The sequence below is a fragment of the Notolepis coatsorum genome (assembly GCF_963971535.1).
Source record: "Notolepis coatsorum genome assembly, chromosome: 17".
Lineage (NCBI taxonomy): Eukaryota > Metazoa > Chordata > Actinopteri > Aulopiformes > Paralepididae > Notolepis > Notolepis coatsorum.
The window spans coordinates 20,668,380-20,687,344 of NC_140181.1; the positions used below are offsets into that span (position 1 = coordinate 20,668,380).

An 18,965-nucleotide genomic window follows, 5' to 3' on the forward strand; every position below is an offset into this window, starting at 1 on the left:
TCAAGTTCACAACACCGTGTGTTAGGTCTTTCTTGTCCATCATATTGCAAGCTGCTAAAAACTCTGTGAATGATTTTACAAGCCAACCAATTATGTGTCGCGAACTGTAAACAGGTTCAGATTCTCAGAAGGGGATCTATCATCTTCTAGCTGATTTATAAAAATGAGCAAAGCATAGGTGAGTTTGTTTATGTTGTAGTGCTATTAGTCTAGATGGAAATAGGGGTCCACGCGCACCCCCCGGAACTTTTTATGCCACCTGATTTTTCTTAATCCTTAAAGTGTCTACATTCAGAATCTGCCAGGTGCCAAGCTGAAATAATGTCCGAAAGGCTCCATTTTAACCCTTTATTGCACCTAACCCAAAACCGAAACATTAAAATTTGATGTAGCAAGAGGCATAACCTTTGAAGCCCTCCACAGCCTGGCCCCCCCCTACCTGACTGATCTCCTTCTCCCCTACCGCCCAAGCCGTTCCCTCCGGTCCTCCTCCACTGCCTCCCTCACTGTCCCGACATCCAAGCTCAAAAACTTCGGAGATCGGGCCTTCTCTCGCACTGCACCCCGACTCTGGAACTCCCTCCCCCAGTCCATCAGAGACTCCCCTACACTCTCCACCTTCAAAGCTCGCCTCAAAACCCACCTGTTCTCCCTTGCCTTCAACCCCCCCCCACCCCTAAACCCCCCCCCTCCCCTCCAACCTGATCGATACGTCTCTAGTCTTTTTTTTGTGCCATCAGGCTGTCTCCCCCGTTCCCCCCATGGTCTCATGTTCCTTTGTTTTTGTTTCTTTGTTGTTTCGTTTTGTTTCTTTGCTTTCGCCTCTTTGTTTGTACCCCTGCTCCCGACTACTGTCAGCGACTTCGGGTTATTGAGAAGCGCTATATAAATTAAATGAATTATTATTATTATTAAGTAAACAACATACAGAGACAAATGAATACATTTTTCCATACAATTCTGACCATAGGAATTCAATGGGATGGTTATTTTTTACATTTGACAACATTTTGATTATATTTCTGGACAAAAACTGCAAAAAAATGCAAAACATGTGTGTCTGACCAATTACTTTTTTCTTTTTTCAAACGCATAGAGTGAATATTTGTTGACAATCAGTTTTTCTTTCAATCCTCCAAGTGTTTATTTTGAGATTATATTGGGTACCAAACTGAAATAATGTCTCAAAGGCTAGTTACTTTTAATCCTTTATAGCACCTAACCAAAAAATTTAAAAATGTTAATATAATGTAGAAGAGGCATAACTTTTGAAGTAGACAATTTACAGAGCGAAATTAATACATTTTACCACACAATTTTGATCCTAGGAATTCAAAGGGATGGTTATTATTGACATTTGACAACATTTTGACTGTATTTCTGGACAAAAACAGCAAGAAATGGCCAAAAATGTGTGTATGACCAGCTACCTTTTCATTTTTTAAAGCGCATAGTGAATATTCGTTCACAATCAGTTTTTTTCTAATACTTAAGAAGTGTTAATTTTTGCATAATGTTGGGTACCAAGCTGATGATGTTGGTGACCGGGGCTCTGCAGTTGGTTGACAGTTGGTTGCCGTTGGTTACCTGGTACCTGGCTACCTGCAGATGGCAGTCTCCTACTGCTTTCTTTGGGAACAATCTCAAGGATTTTCTTAGTAAGTATTATTAATAATTATTATAAGTAATTCTTCAACAAAAGGTCTACAGAAATCACATCTGTAATCTTGACTAAGTAGTGTTGGTAGCTAGCTAAATTGGTAGCTAGCTAAGTTGGTAGCTAGCTGAGTTGATAGCTAGCTAATGTTTTTCAGCATTTTCAGGCTGATTACTCACTACTAACAATAGGGAAAAGGAAATAACATTGTATTCTTGACTATAGTGTTGGTAGCTAGCTAAGTTAGTAGCTAGATAATGTTTGTCTTTATTTTCAGTTTGATTACTCATACTAACCATAGGAAAAAGGAAACATTGTATACTTCATCATTTGGTCCTCCTCAGAGTGTTGGTAGCTATCTAATGTTTCTAATTTCTTTATTCAGGCTGATTACTTCATAAACTGCTGACAATGGGAAAAAGGAAACATTGTAACACAGCTGAAGTGCCTCCAAAGAGGATTAGATCGATAACATGTATTTTACATGTCTCAACTTCTATGGTAATTTTATCACGCTTTGCAAATGCAAGGGGGGGCAAGCGAGAAGCTATCGTATCTACACAGTGTTCGTGATATGAGACTCTGCAAAACAGCCACCTCACCATACCGCATGAAGGATATTTGTGACCAAATACCATTGACGTTAGAAGGCTTGCCTTTGGATAAAACTGGCTATCATCAAAACTGCTACAAAACCTTCACAGGGAAATTGGATCATTTACAAGTGTCAAAGGCTTCTACATCTGGTGAATCATCATCATCGATAAAGGACTCCCTACGCCATCTCAAATGTCTCTCAAGTCAAACTGAAGGGGCTTGGTGTTCCTTCTTTTTCCCAAATCAGTGTATCTTCTGTGACAAAACAACAACCAAGTTCAAGGGGAATACTGAAGAGCTAAAAAAGTTTCAGAGTTGGAAACACAAAGAACCAGCCTGGAAAGTTATCGAACCTAGGGCACAGGAATTGAAGAAAGAGGATCTTTATCACAAGGTGCAGGGCAAGGACCTCTTTGCTATGGCAGCTCAGTATCATCCAATATGCAGAAATAACTTAAAAAATTAGTACCAAAACCATGAGCATGGAAGGAAGAGAGGAAAAAAGGCAGCAGACAACATTGACAGCCCGCAGGCCCGGAAAATGGCAGCACATGACAAGTCCTATTGTGTAGTAAAGGATTACATTCTTAGGAATGTGATTGAACACAAAGAAGTCGTCCAGCTAAGATCCATGTGCAACTTGTACAGGAAGACACTGGAAGGTGAAGGTTTTCCTAATCCTGAATATCACAGTGAGAAATTGGCAAGACGTTTACAAGGAGACAAAGACATATCTCATGAACTCACATTCTCAAAGGTACCACACCATGGTTGTCTTGAGTTGAACCTTATATACAGCTCAAGCATTACTGTAGATGAAGCAGTTAAATGTGCATACAAACTTGGAACATCTGATTAACTACAAGAAGCAGCACTCACCCTCAATTCTCACATTAAAAAGGCATTCAAAGGGGCGCCCTCGTGGCGCATACCATAGTGCCTCGCGCACCTACGCGGCCGACCCGGGTTCGATCCCAGCTCCTGTCGTTAATTGTCGCATGTCTCCCCCACCTCTCCTCCCGTTCGCCCTCTCCTCTGTCGGTCCTGCGTGACCAATAAAGCTGTAAAAATGCTAAAAAATAATAATAAAAAAAAGAGGCATTCAAAGAGTCAAAGGAGCTACCATGGCCCCCAACTGCACAGGAACTGGATGCTGTGAAAATGGATGAACTGCTCCCAGAGCATCTTGTACAATTTCTGAGCTCAGTGGTGACTGGGACACTTGATGAAGAAAAGTGTGAGAAGATGCAGAGGCTGGTCTATTCGATTACACAAGATGTGTGTCGAGCAGCAACTAACAGCAAGTGGAAACTACCAAAGCACATCCTCCTGTGTGCCACACTTCGGCACCTCTATCGAAGCAAACAGGTGAGTGATCAGCTAACTTATTGCTTATGAGGTCCTACATTGTCATTGCTCAACTATGCTTCATACAGGTATTTGATATTGATACAAAAAACATTTGTTTATCTTTACAGCGCACAACCATCCTTTCACGACTAGGAGACATATGACTTCAGTATGGAACTTGAGACAGCCATGGCCAATGCTTTTGATGAGATGTCCACCAACATGACCCCTGAAATCATCACTGGCGAGGGAAACACTGTTTTTCACAGCGAGTGGGACAACCTGAACAGAATCACCACCAACGTTCATGGTTCAAATGTGGTAAACAGCGCCGGGGGAATCATGATTCAAGAAGTGAAGGAGAGCCATGTGAGCACCAAGAAAAGGACCCTTCCTCTCTATGACAGGTCATGCAAGATGACAGAGAACTGGCATTCAAAAGAGTTGGCCCCAAATTCCCCAAAAATGCCAACTTTACCCCTGCTGCTGAGGAATTACTGGGCCCTGACTACTGTAGCACACTGCTGGGATTCTACGTCTTTACTGGGGAGGACTATACCAGCGCGTTTAAAGGCAAAGGCAAGGTGAATCCCCTGAAGGAGCTGGAAAAGACTTGTAAACTCCACAAAGCTTTCAGGCAGCTTGGTGCAGACTGGATGGTCACTGATGAGCTTCAAGAGGAGATGGAGAGCTTCACATGCATTATGAGTATGGCCAAGCACGGATGACATCAGTTGACACAGTACGGGTGAAAATGATGAGAAAGATGGTCGGCGCTGACAAAGTCCTGGGCCCTCATTCATCAACGTGTTCTACGCACAGATCTGTGCTTACCCTGTGCGTACGATCATTTCTAAGCAAAGAGTGGGATTCATCAATTTCGATTTGAACTTGACTCCGTGCTTACATCTACGCACAGGTCAGACCAGGCGTACCTGGCGCCCAGTGGTAGAATATATTATTACAACAAGGAAATGAGCTTCTGTGCATAATAACACTGGCATGTTCTGTACGAACCGTAGTTCATTATAGTTCATTGTAAAATAGCAACAGTAGTGTAATTATGGTCAACCCTATAAATAGCATTTGGAATAATAGATCTTTCTCTCAGAATGAATGCAGCATGGTTTATATAGCGTTATCGGAATATACGGGGTGTAGGCTACTGACTGACTGCGCTCCGCGTAGCTTGATTGATTGATTGATTGATTGAAAAGTTTATTAACAGATTGCAGAATGGGTACAGTACAGTACAGCTCAGTACATACAATTGTTAATTGGGGATGCAGACCAGAGAAAGACTTTCGTATTGTTTACATCAGGGTCCCCCATTTTCAATTCATCATAAATCATAAAGCTCAACTCGTTATTATTTTGCGCAGACCGCAGAAACACGGGAACGTTTTGATTATATTTAAAAGGCTTTACGTTAAACGAAACAAGTGGAATTTCGAAGCTGTAAGCAGAATACAAGTCATATGAATATAGTGTTCTTCCCCCTTTTTACTGTATAAGAAAGAATAGAAAACGCATTGCAATGACACCAGATAGTGGACAGACTATGTATATGATGGGATTCAAGTTCGCGTTTTTGTTGATCATAGGCATGCTGTCAGAGTATGATATCAGAACATTTGTCGTCACAGATCATGTCCTAATAGAACATAGGCTATGGCATGGATCGTGATATTGTGTGGACTGTTATTATTACTGTCTGTACCGGTACCACCCATTGTGACAACAGCCTTGTGAGTCCCGCACACAAACATGATGGAATTCAAGTTCATGTATTGAAAGGCAGGCTACATCATACATGCAGTGAGATTCATTGCTACCCAATACTGACATCAAAATAGATTGTAGTATGCCTCTAGAAATCATATGCAGCAGGTAGAAAATTGACGGGAGATCCATCGCGATTTGGAATAAAATTGAGGAGAACTTTAATCCCTGGGTATTAATCAAACAACACGGGAAAAGGCAGTCATATTCCAGCGCGGTATTTATTAGTGTTTGCGCTGCCCAGGCAGCAATGGTTAATAGATATCATATCCGACATCACCGTAAGTGTACACGTCTGTCAGCCTGTCTCATGACACGCTTCCCTCGGCTTAGTCCATTTTTCCACATTTCATGGGTGTATTCCATTACCGTATATGGTTAATCGGGGCGTTTCTGGTATGCAAATACGTGAAAGCGTGCACGAGCCGCGGCGCAGAGCCAAGGTGGGATTCATCATGACAGGTGTGCGTAGAGCCTGCGTACGCACGTGTGATGAATCCCGACTTCCCTGTGCGTACACTAGTTCTACATTCCGTGCTTACGTGTGGAAATAGAACATGTTCTACGCACACATTGATGAATGAGGGCCCTGGACTCCAAGTCAAAAGTAGACCTGGAACGCCTGCCTCCCCCCAAGGTCTGTCTCATTCCACATGTCCAGCGAGCCTTCTATAAGAGAGCAGACAAGGCAATAATCAAGAGCCCAAAACCACATGATCCAGGCATGGGCTGGGAGAAGACAGGAGAAGAGGAGGTGTTGGAACCGGTCTGGGCAATTGGACCCATCCTCCCTCCTTCTCTTGTTGAGGTACTGGCTCAGAGAGCAGAGTCAGAAGAGCACGCAGCTCTTGACAAGGTGACCGATTACGCCAACAAGAACTTGTCTGTGGGTGAAGTGGATGGAGAGTATGAGCATGAGGATGAAGAGCTGGAGATGGAAGAAATTGAATTAGAAGATCTCATCAGTGACGATGAGGTTGATGAGTAGTTTAGGTCAGCAAGTTGGTAGTGACATGAAAAGGTAAATGTATTCATTGTTCAAGTTGTAATTATATCACACTTTACATAATCTTTCATGTTTGATTTTGGTGCAATAAAGAGTTAAAAATAAACCCAACAAGATTGTATTTAATAATTTCATTTCATTTAAGGATTAGAGAAAAACTGATTGTGAACATTATATTCACCCTATGTGTTGAAAAGGTAGTTGGTCATACACAAATTTTTTGCCATTTCTAGCTGTTTTTGTCCAGAAATACAGTCAAACTGTTGTCAAATGTCAATAATAACCATCCCATTGAATTCCTAGGATCAAAATTGTGTGGGACATTTTATTAATTTCGCTCTGTAAATTGTCTACTTCAAAAGTTATGCCTCTTCTACATTATATTTTCATTTTTCGATTTTTGGGTTAGGTGCTATAAAGGGTTAAAACTAGCCTTTGGGACATTATTTCAGCTTGGTACCCAATATAATCTCAAAATAAACAGTTGGAGGATTGAAAAAAAATGTGTTGTCAACAAATATTCACTCTATGCGTTTGAAAAATAAAAAAAGTAGTTGGTCAGACACACGTTTTTTGCATTTGTTTGCTGTTTTTGTCCAGAAATACAGTCAAAATGTTGTCAAATGTCAAAAATAACCATTCCATTGAATTCCTGGGGTCAGAATTGTATGGAAAATGTATTCATTTGTCTCTGTATGTTGTTTACTTCAAAGGTTATGCCTCTTACTACATCAAATTTTAATGTTTCGGTTTTGGGTTAGGTGCAATAAAGGGTTAAAATGGAGCCTTTCGGACATTATTTCAGCTTGGCACCTGGCAGATTCTGAAAGTAGACACTTTAAGGATTAAGAAAAATCAGGTGGCATAAAAAGTTCCGGGGGGTGCGCGTGGACCCCTATTTCCATCTAGACTATATGTAGCCACTACATTATCGTAAACCTACCTAGCCATGATGAATTGAAAATGGGGGACCCTGATGTAAACAAGACGAAGGTCTTTCTCTGGTCTGCATCCCCTTAACAATTGTGTGTATTGAGTCTGTACCCATTCTGCAATCTGTTAATACAATTTTCAATCAAGCAATCAATCAGCTGCTGTGTTGCATGGCATTCAAAACTAGAATGAAGATACCTTACACCTGACATAGCTAGCCTAGGTCAAACTTTGCTGCAACGTGCAGAGGAACTACTACATTGTTATTACTAGGTTGTAAAAGCTAACGTACATATGATGAATTGAAAATATTGATGATTTCACAATTCTCCTACTTTATCTGCAAAGATCAATCAGATGGCAACGATGTATTGAGTGAGTCTCAGACAGTCAGAGCATCATCACAACTATGGCCCAGCAGCATGCAGTGCTGTCTGCAGGGACCAAGGCCTGGCAGTCCCTGGCTTGTGCCAAGTCAGAGCTGAGGCTGGACCTTACTCTTGGCTGTGGACAGAGCTTCAGGTGAGCTTCATTCTAATCTGACCTGTGTATCTTCATCAGGATCTGAAGATAACTAGAGATCTATAATACGGCATTGCAGTGCAGTCGGTGGACAATTGTCCTCTAGCTCAGGGGTTCCCAAAGTTTTCAGGCCGCGACCCCCGAAATAACGGTGTCAGAGAGCCGCGACCCCCACTATTATAGGAGAAAGAAAAGGAAAAACGTTTACATTTTTTTAATTTTTTATATATATAAATGGGAAATGTATGGTTGAAACATGCAAACTTTCAAACGCACACACACTAATAAGCATTGGAGGCTTTTAACCAGGGCCGGACTGGGGAAATCATTCAGGCCAGGAAATATAGCCCCAGTCAGGCCACTTTTTAAGCAGGGGGTCAAAGACTTCATTTCCTGCATTCTGGTGCAGGATTTTTTTTATTTGTACCCTTTAAATGCCAGTGTTTGTGATATGGCATCACAAATTATTGTTAAAAAACAGGCTAGCATATGTATGATTAGCAATAACACTGATTTTGATGGATTTTCAGTTTTTTTGTAATGTCAGATTGAAAAAAATACAATATTTTATTCAACTTCAGCCCTGATCATAACACCACATATTCATTTTATAATTCTAACCCTTTAAATGCCAGTGTGTGTGATGGCATATATTTGCAATATATCAAATGCAAAGTAGATTTATCTGGGGGGGATTATTACAGGCTAGCATGTGTCAATGATTAGCAACAACACTGATTTTGATGGATTTTTACATGCGGCTTCCTTTGTGTGTGTGTGTGTGTGTGTGTGTGTGTGTGTGTGTGTGTGTGTGTGTGTGTGTGTGTGTGTGTGTGTGTGTGTGAGCAAGAGAGAGAGAGAGATAGTTCTCCAACTTGTGTGAGTTGCAGTGATCTCCTGGTTGGTTGTTCCCCAGGTTATCTAACTATTTCGCCACTGCAACTAGAAACACTGGCCTGGCCTGCTTCTAAATTCAGTGGCCTGACTGCATACAAATTAGTATTTTTAATTTTTAAATCATCTGGCGACCCCCCCCCCCCCCCCCCCCCCCACCACGGCTCTAGCTCACCTAAACACACCTCACACCCACAGATGGAGAGAGACTGGTGAGGGCCACTGGACTGGAGTGATGGGAGGACGAGTGTGGACCCTCACCCAGACAGATGACACCCTGTGGTACCATAGCTACAGTAACCAAGCCGGCGGAGGAGAGGCGGGCGGCAGGAAGAGGAGAGCTGACGCTTCGCTCCAGGAACCAAACAAGGCAAAGAAGAGATTTAAAGGGACAGCTGTGAAGGTGAAGGAGGAAGAGGAAGAGCCGGTGGCCATCGACCAGGACCGGGAGGAGGAAGAAATGTTGAGGGATTACTTCCAGCTGAATGTGAAGTTGGGGGATTTGTACAGGGAATGGGGAGCAGCAGACCCCCACTTTAAAAATATCGCCAACATCTTCACAGGTGTGTGTGTGTGTGCGTGTGTGTGCCAGCAAGCATGTGCGTATGTATGAGCACATACTACATGCAAGTATGTGTGTATGTTTAGCACATGCTACATGCATGCATGTGCGTATGTATGAGCATGTACTATATTCAATTAAATTCAAACCCTTATATTCTCGAAAGGACAATTGAGGTCACCCTCATTTTCAATGTCGTGAAGACTTTACAGACATTTCAATGCACACATTTTTTACAATATAATAATAAATATGAATAACTACTTTTCACACATGGACCACAGTCCAGAGTGCCCCACAGCAATTAGTATACGATTAACATAGGCCTAAAATCAGCACACAGTTTAAATATATTTCTTTTAACCTTCTCTTTCTCCTATTTTTCTCTGATTTTCTCCCCGTCCCAATTTAGACGTTGTGCCAATCCCCCCCCCCCCCCCCCACCTACCTGGTTGTTGTACGCATGTTCTCCCACGAGTCGGTACAAGGGCGTCCCGAGTCGAACGCACGCTTCCTCCGAGACGTGCGCCGTCAAGCCAGTGGCGCTTTTTTCACTTGGCAGCGAGGACTCTCATTGGTGGAGTGTAACGCGTGGGAGGGCACGCTATCTCCACCAAGTCCTGCCCCGCTGAGCAAGCGCCGAGACCTGACCTGTAGGCGTCGCTGTCCACAACGCCAGATTCCCACCCACCAGCTTCCAACCCCCTAATACTGCCAATTGTATTAGTATGAACGACCAGCCAAGCTGGTAGCAACGCCGAGAGCTGGGTTCGAACCCAGCATCTCTTGCATTGGTGACGAGCGCAATCTCCGCTACGCCACCTGACCGCCCCAAAATCAGCACAGTTTTATTTTTTTAAGATTTATTTTTTAGCGTTTATCGCTTTTTACTACTGGGCAGTCCAGTAGAGAGAGAGAGAGAGAGAGAGAGAGAGAGAGAGAGAGGAAGAACGGGAGACAGAGCGGGGGAAAGACATTCGGCAAATGACGGCGGGTCCGGGAATCGAACCCGGGTCGGCCGTGCCGCGACGCAGCGTGTTACATGGTTCGTCACTTGGGCGCCCCAAATCAGCACTCAGTTGACAGAATAAAAACAATGCATAAATTGCTGACATAATAATAGGTATAATAGACAATAAAAGTAGTGCAACTTAAACGTGCAGACATAAGAGTAGGCATACAATAAGTACAATAAGTACAATGTTGCTCGACGTCATGTACACTGGAACAGCCAGTCCCCCAAACAACCCACACATCCCCATCCAAGACACACCCCCTGATAAAGCATGTCATGACCGTAGGAAAACACAAACAGCCCACGTGCCACTCACACTGCTGCCATGCACGGCGACGGGAATGCCACCCCCACCCCAGAATGCCGCACCCTATAGGACCCGCAGCCACGCCAAAGGAGCCACGACTCCAAACACCCAAGCAGACAGACACAACAGCGGTCAAATGAGAAGACACGCAGCACCGGGACGGTCCGAGACGACACATGTGTGCATAATTTTGGGTTGTGTGTAATGTAAATGTGTGTGTGTGTCTGTGTCTGTGTGTGTAAGCTATTATATTGTAAGTAATGACTGAAGGATATTGGTTGTTATTTTCCCTAGGCGTGCGTATGCTGCGCCAGGACCCCACAGAGTGCTTGTTCTCCTTTATTTGCACCTCCAACAACCACATCTCTCGTATCCAGGGCATGGTGGAGCGGCTGTGCCAGTCTCTGGGTGCCCCTCTGTGCCAGCTGGATCAGACCAGCTACTACGACTTTCCCTCTCTGTCGGCTCTTGCAGGTGCCTTATTCCCTTTCCAGCCAAATAAAGTACTAACCGACCACGGGACAAAGGTACAATATTATAAATAACTACATATACGTAGATTACAATTTCTTTTCTTTTTTAAACGTAACGTTTTCAGAAATCCTTTGAGTTCCCCTGCTGGGGAATGAACCCAGGGCTCTTACATGGGAGGCAAGTGCCTTTTTTATTTTATTTCTTTTATTTTTCTTTATTTGAAATCTTTATTTCGAACATGTAAATGAATACAAAATAAATAACTAAACAAAATCAAAACATAACTCAAACAAAATAAATAACTAAACAAAAGCAAAACATAACTCAATTTACATGTTCGAAAAGGAGTAGGGAGAAGTATACACTTATTTAATCCTACCCCTTTTCCACTACTCAAATGAGTGTACTAATTTAAAACATTTCAAAACAAATATATATATGCAAAACAAAAAACTATATATGTAAAACATGAAAGAAATAAAATAAAAATGTAAACACCTGTGAATATCAAGTCCCTTCCTCATGAACAGTTTTGGACCCAACACTGACCCCTGGGGGACACCACAAGCAATGTCCAAACATTCAGATTTATAATCTCTCATCGTCACAAATTGTTGTCTTTTATTTAGATAGCTTCTCACCCAGTCCAATACTACCCCAACTACCCCAATATTACCTCAAGACTAGCAAGACACTGGTACAAACCCTAGCCCTAATGCGCAAACCCTAACCCTAACCTCCGTCGAACCCTAACCTTAACCCTAACTTTATATCTTAACCGTAATTGTAAATTTTCTTTTGTATTTTGTATTTTTTAAATAACATAATCACAGTACTGCTAGGTTTGTATCAGGGTGGGTGGTTTAGTCTAGTGGTGAGAACACTCAATCATTGTTGGTTAGACTCTTGGTCGCAGTGTTTATAAAAAACGTAAATATATTACTTATGGCTATAACATAACATACATTATGTACCTGTACATTTTTAGTATGGGTGTGAATTGAGTCCTTACCTTTGCAGTGTTAGTGATGTGCTTGACCCATTCAACTACTGTATATCGATTCACCACATATATCAACACATATATCACCATATATACAGTATTACCACATATATCACCAAAATCTGTTTCTCTTATGTATATTGCATTCTCCGCTTGCTGCTACACTTTAATCTCATCTCTTGTCACCCGTCCTTACCAGCATTGGTCTCCATATTCATACCTTCTCAAGAGATACTGTAGTTTTGGGGGAGGGACTCCGGGGACAATCTGGGTCCCAACGTTAGCGCTCCCTGTTTTCATGCTGCTATTACCCTGATTGGCAGACAGCAGTGTGGAGGCGTGTCTGAGGGATCTGGGTTTTGGCTACAGGGCCCGGTTCCTGCAGCAGAGTGCCAAGCAGATCCAGGACACCCACGGGCTCCTGTGGCTCCAAGGCCTACGCAGCATCCCATATCTGCAGGCCCGCGATGCTCTGCGCACTCTCCCTGGTGTTGGCATCAAGGTAGGATGCAGTTTGTCTTGCATTGTGTGTACTTGTACAATATACAGATAAATAAGATATTAGATTCGATTCAAATTGATTGTCATTGTACAGCACAAGCACAGTACAACGAAACAGTAAAGTACAATAGTAATATACAATGTACAGGGCCCAGTAGTTCAAAACGTTTAATCCCTATCTGATCGGATCCGATTTGGATTTTGGGTAGTTCAAAACCAAAAAACAGGATTAGGATCACTTTGATATCCGATCAGATCAGAAAATCAAATCCAAGCTTTAATCTGGATCAAATCTTCAAAACGGGTAGTTCCAACCGACAACACAGGATTGGGATCAATTTGATCCCAAAAAATTGATTATCTTGATGGTTGATGATCTTGATCAGGGGTGGTTTTCCAGAGCAAAATCTACTCTACAATTTATTTAAAAATATGTTTCAATATAAATAAGATGGCAATGTTTGTTAACTGAAATAATAAAAGAAAAATTGCCTTCATGGCAAATACCAGTACATTTTTGTTTGTGGTGGCCTATTTTGTTTTCAACCAAATGTTGATGACATAAATGTTTATGCTCATAAAAGTATCACAACAACGATTGTCAATCACAAATGTAATATCGATTACAGAAAAAATATCTTCTGTCATCACCTTCAGCAAACTGAAAATTCACTTAGAATTCAGCTCCTCCCGGGCAGTCAGGTGGCGTAGCGGAGATTGCGCTCGTCACCAATACAAGAGACTGCGGTCTCGACTCCCGGAGTCAGCATTGCCTGCGGCTTGGGCTGATCGCTATACTAACCCGTTTGGCTGGGTTAGGGGGAGGGAAGCCGTGGGTGGGAAACTGGCGTTGTGGACAGCGACGCCTACAGGTCAGGTCTGGGCGCTTGCTCAGCGGAGGCAGGACTTGAGGAAGGCAGCGTGACCTCCCACGCGTTACACTTCACCAATGAGAGCCCTCGCTGCCAGGTGAGAAGAGAGCCAGCGTGCAGATACTTCAGGGTTCCCTTGTACAGACCAGTAGGAGAACATGCGCACAACAACCAGGTAGGGGAGGGGGGGAATTGGCACAACGACTAAATTGGGACGGGAGAAAAACAGAGAAAAATCGGAGAAAGAGAGATACAAAAAAAATAATAATTCAGCTCCTCAAAGTACGCCTGGATGGTCTCTTGTCTTCCTTGTATTATTTTTCATATCCACTAGATGGAGATTGGTAGGATTAAGATCTAGTAATCTTTATAAGTCTGGATCTGAATCACGGTGATCCTATCCTGAATTGCTTTGAAATGCCGGGACAAAATCTGTCCGAGTTGTCTGATCCTGGATCACAAAAAATGGGATTTCAAAAACTGATCAGATCTGATTGAGATTAAAAGTTTTGAACTACTGGGCCCAGTGATTAAACTGGGTATAAAATATATAAATTTGTACTTTTAAGAGATTATTATGATTAGATTATTAGATTATTATGATTACTATGATTCCTTTATTGATCCCCTTGGGGAAATTAATTTTGTAATCAAACTTCAATACATTTAATCTAATCTAATCTAATCTACATGGCAACATGCTACATACCGGTATGCACTAAGGCCAAAGTACACTGTGCTTTCCATGTTACACTGAAATTATTCAGTCTTCTGTTCCTTTGTTTGTCCCTGCAGGTGGCAGACTGCGTGTGTCTGATGTCCCTGGATAAGACGGACGCCGTGCCCGTGGACACCCATGTGTGGCAGATTGCCAAGCGAGACTACAAATGTGCCGCTGGTAGCGGACAGAAGACCCTCACGGACAAAGTCCACCGCGACATCGGTTAGAATTCACTCACTTCATCACATTGTGTTAGAGACATAAAACAAAAAGTTCTTATTTCTCTGTTGAAACAATGCTTCTTGGCAATACATTTTATACCGTTGGAAAGCCTGTTTATTTACCTTTTAAAATGGTGCCCCATTTGTAAGGAACATGCATTTGTGGGATGAGCAGTATGTGGGTCGCACCCATGAAAAATTGGCCAAATCTTATTCAAACAGCTGAACTACTTGAGAGTAGAAGTACAGAAAGCGTGCAACATAATACTTGCCTGTATTGTCCGACACAACACCGCGACCCGGCGCAATGCAATGTCCCTCTCCGTGATGACATTTGTGATGCACCTGAGCCCGTTGGAGACCCTGACCAACCTCCAGCATTTTGTCAGAATGAGGGACTGACTGGACGTGCAATAATTATGGGCAATCACGGACAAAGTCCACCGCGACATCGGTTAGAATTCACTCACTTCATCACATTGTGTTATAAACAAAAAGTTCGGAAATATGTGTTTGGTAGATTATCTCTCTGTTGTAACAATGCTTCTTGGCAATACATTTTATACCGTTGGAAAGCCTGTTTATTTACCTTTTTAAATGGTGCCCCATTTGTAAGGAACATGCATTTGTGGGATGAGCAGTATGTGGGTTGCACCCATGAAAAATGTGCCAAATCGTATTCAAACAGCGTATTCTGCTGTTGCTATTGACTCCTGTTTGGTGTTGTTTGGTGGATTGGATGATTGAAGTCTTATCAGTAACAAGGAAGAAACAAGAAGACATATTGGCAATTTTACAATTTATTAATTTAACACACAGTCAGGAGCCTCAGGAGCGTGTGTGGAAGAACCATACACAGCCACAACAGCCGGGCACCTCCTCATGCTGGACACCAGCGTGGTCACACACTGCTGTGGGATGGCATTCCACTCCTCAACCAGGATTTGTCGCAAGTCAGCCAACGTGGTTGTGTTGGACACCCTAGCACAAAGCACACCCAAGCTGATCCCACAAGTGTTCAATTGGGTTGATGAGGTCAGGACTCCAATCCAATCCAACTTTATTTATAAAGCGCTTTAACAGCCACAGGGGCACAAAGTGCTGTACAGAGGGAGCATATTAAAAACTATAAGCAGCACTAAAAAATAAAATAAAAAACAAGAGTACCAAAAAAGAGAAGAAAAAAAGAAGGTAAACATAGGCAGCAATACAAATTTAAATAGATCAGAGTACTTAAAAAATATTTTAAAGCAAAGGACACAGTAACAAAACGATACAACAACAACAACAACACAGTAAGACAATAAGATCATAAAATCAACAAGCTACATGGTGTCGAAAGCCAGAGAGAAAAGGTGGGTCTTACGGAGGCCTTTGAAACGGGGCAGCTCGTTCCACATTTTGGGGGCGACAATGGAGAAGGCATGGTCTGTTGGCACGGACTGTGTGCAGACTATTCCATTCTCTCTACTCTCAAATTCTGGAGCTAGTCTCTGATAAACCCGGCTCTGTGGGGGCGAGCGTTGTCATCTTGGGAGGATGGAGTTCGGTCCCAGACTGGAGATATGTTATTGCCACTGGTAGGGGGGAAGGTGCGGAAAAGTGACCATAGCTCAGCGTAGGAAGGTCTGATCGAGGTCCATATCTGAGGAGGTGCCCGGCTGTTGTGGCTGCTGTGTGGTCCACACACTACTGAGGCTTCTGACTGTTTGTTCAATTAATAAATTAATTGGGAAAATTGCCAATAATGTCTTGTTTCTTCCTTGTTACTGATAGACTTCAATCATCCAATCCACCAAACAAGACCAAACAAGAGTCAATAGCAACTGCAGAATAAGCTGTTTGAATAAGATTTGGCAAATTTTTCATGGGCGCAACCCACATACTCAGCTGTCCTGCTCATCCCACAAATGCATGTTCCTTACAAATGGGGCACCATTTAAAAGGTAAATAAACAGGCTTTCCAACGGTATAAAATAACTCCCTCAAAGAACTCATCACCCCTCACTCCTCACGACATCTCCGCTCCGGCCAGGCTAACCTCCTCCAGCGCCCAAGGACCAATCTCTGCACTATAATGGGAGATCGGCCTTTTTGCTCTTCGGCTCCCAGTCTGTGGAACGCTCTCCCTGACCACCTGAGAGCACCACAGACTGTGGATGCTTTTAAGAAGGGCCTCAAAACTCATCTTTTTAATAGAGCCTTTTGTTGATTTTTATCTAGTTTTAGCTCCACAACATTTTATGTTCTTTTACCAGTTTTAGCCCTCCTTATTTATTTTATGTTTTTTACTCTTTTACTAGTTTTAGTGTTCTTTTTACTCCTTACCAACTTGTCTTGCTTATTTTATATTCTTTCTTTTACTAGTTTTTATGTTCTTTTCAAATGTAGCGCTTTGAGATTTACTCCACAATTATAAAGCGCACTACAAATCAAATATATAATTATTATTATAAAATGTATCGCCAAGAAGCATTGTTACAACAGAGAAATAATCTACCAATCACAAATTTCCAAACTTTTTATGTCGATAATCAGATTATGTCTCTCTGTAATCTGATTCTGTCTCTCTATAATCTGATTCTGTCTCTCTGTAATCTCGGTGCACTATATTTCTGCGCAGGGGATTTCTTCAGGCAGCTATGGGGTCCTTATGCCGGGTGGGCACACTCGGTAAGTGTTGTCTATGTAGAACTGAATCGCCTCCTTCTGTGCTCTCCCATCACATCTTAACCCATGACTGTCTCTTCCTCCCTGACTCAGGTGTTATTCTGCGCTGATCTCAAGAAATTTCAGAAGCTGAAAGAAATGCCCTCTGTGAAGCAGGAGGAGGAGGAGGAGGACAAAAAGGAGGTCAAAGAGAAGATGAAAATGAGGACGGAAGAGAAAAGAACAGTGAAGAAGCAAAAAAGCAAAGTTTGATGGGATTGGAAGATAAAGATGTCTGTCAAGGAGGAGGGGGTAGCATGAGGAGGGCAGGTGTTTGATGTGATTGGAAGGTAGAGAAAGGAGGGGGTAGCATGAGGAGGACAGGTGTTTGATGTGATTGGAAGGTTCAAGGTAGAGAAAGGAAGGGGTAGCATCAGGAGGGCAGGTGTTTGATGTGATTGGAAGGTAGAGATGTCTGTTGAGGGGGTAGCATCAGGAGGGCAGGTGTTTGATGTGATTGGAAGGTAGAGATGTCTGTTGAGGGGGTAGCATGGAGGGCAGGTGTTTGATGTGATTGGAAGGTAGAGGAAGGAGGGGGTAGAGGAAGGAGGGAACCTGAACCCTCTGGCTTCAGATGGACATACACACTAGAAATGAGTAACACTATATGGATGTTAAATCTGGATAACACATGAGATTTGAAGTAACAAGTGGTCGACAGTGGCTCAGGAGGTAGAGCGGTTGTCTGGTAATCGGAAGGTTCCCGGTTCGATTCCTACGTCCTTGAGCAAAGCACTTAATCCCTAATTGCTCCTGATGAGCAGGTTGGCACCTTGCATGATTGTGAGTGAATGGGTAAAATGTGTGGAACAAAATTGTAAAACACTTTGGATAAAAGCTGCTATATAAATTTACCATTTACCATTCAACAAGTTATTGGACTGTCAAAATAAGACCGCAAAATTGGACCGCAGCACCTGATTTTGTAGATGTGTTTACTGTACCTTAAAGCTTTTCCAATATCCATGGAAGGGAAGATTCTGAGCCCGTTTCTAAGTCTGATGAACTAAGATGTCATGTCACTACTATAAAAAAACAAAAAAGTATTATTACATTTTTACAATGAAAATAAAATGGCGTGTGAGCTGTTTTTCTCTTGTTGCAGTTTTTGCTAATATCAATAGCTGACAGGAAATAAACTCCAAGCTGTTCCCTAGCAACACAATTCCACTGAAAGCATCTTTACCAAGGCTTTTCAAACTGTCCCTCATCTGCTAGGTGCTGAATGTTGAGCGTAAAAAGAGGGCAAACATTTAATTAACTAATTAATCAATTGTGCAGAGACAAGTCAAAAACATATACACATTATTGTTCATTAACACATCCACCGCCATCCACGCTTTAAAGCGTTATTGCCCGCCATGCTTTGACCGCCAGATCTCGCTGTACAGCGTTATTGAGATCAATATTTCATTTTTTTCGCCATGGCATTCATAATTCATATATACACCTCCGACGCTGCAGCTGGATCCTACGGCTCAATACAACGATGGCTCAATACCGCCGCCTGGTGGATGGTCGGGCGAGTTACACTCGGAACAACAGGAAGTGGGGGCTGTGCGTCGATTAAATTCATCCGGCCGTCAGATATTGTCGCAAGGCTCCCGACAGACACAATGGACATAATGGATCGCTTTATAAACGTAATAATCGATATGATTTCGGCGTTTATTGCGACATACAAACCGGAAATGGACCTAGGCGATCGACGTCCTATACTTGGGATATTTCACCGCCAGTCTCTTTGACGCACGGTAAGAGGACACTAACGTTATTTTCAGCCCAATTGTTTATTCATTTCACTGCAAACCATCTGATCAATATATCACCCATACTACA

General features: G+C 42.5%; 1 protein-coding gene across 4 annotated transcripts; it reads left to right on the forward strand.

Moving 5' to 3' along the window:
* The first annotated feature begins 74 nt into the window (after window positions 1-74).
* On the forward strand, window positions 75-18,142 carry ogg1 (8-oxoguanine DNA glycosylase). Of its 4 annotated transcripts, XR_014620669.1 has the most exons (9): window positions 75-178; window positions 7,674-7,847; window positions 8,940-9,304; window positions 10,920-11,099; window positions 12,426-12,604; window positions 14,271-14,418; window positions 17,041-17,090; window positions 17,181-17,511; window positions 17,571-18,142. XR_014620669.1 is itself a non-coding variant. In XM_084333054.1 (8 exons), exons 2-8 carry the CDS (start codon window positions 7,735-7,737, stop codon window positions 17,337-17,339), a joined length of 1,194 nt encoding a protein of 397 aa, XP_084189180.1. In that variant the 5' UTR covers window positions 75-178; window positions 7,674-7,734; the 3' UTR covers window positions 17,340-18,142. The 4 variants fall into 4 exon arrangements, 3 of the variants coding, with proteins under 3 accessions (XP_084189180.1, XP_084189181.1, XP_084189182.1); XM_084333054.1 differs by having other exon boundaries at window positions 17,181-18,142; XM_084333055.1 differs by having other exon boundaries at window positions 11,003-11,099; window positions 12,472-12,604; window positions 17,181-18,142.
* Window positions 18,143-18,965: the final 823 nt, after the last annotated feature.

Coding starts and splice junctions, on each gene's coding strand:
- ogg1 (XM_084333054.1), top strand. CDS start 7,735: ATGGCCCAGCAGCATGCAGTGCTGTCTGCAGGGACCAAGGCCTGGCAG. Junction 7,848..8,939: donor GGCTGTGGACAGAGCTTCAG/GTGAGCTTCATT, acceptor TCACACCCACAG/ATGGAGAGAGACTGGTGAGG. Junction 17,091..17,180: donor ATGCCGGGTGGGCACACTCG/GTAAGTGTTGTC, acceptor TCCCTGACTCAG/GTGTTATTCTGCGCTGATCT.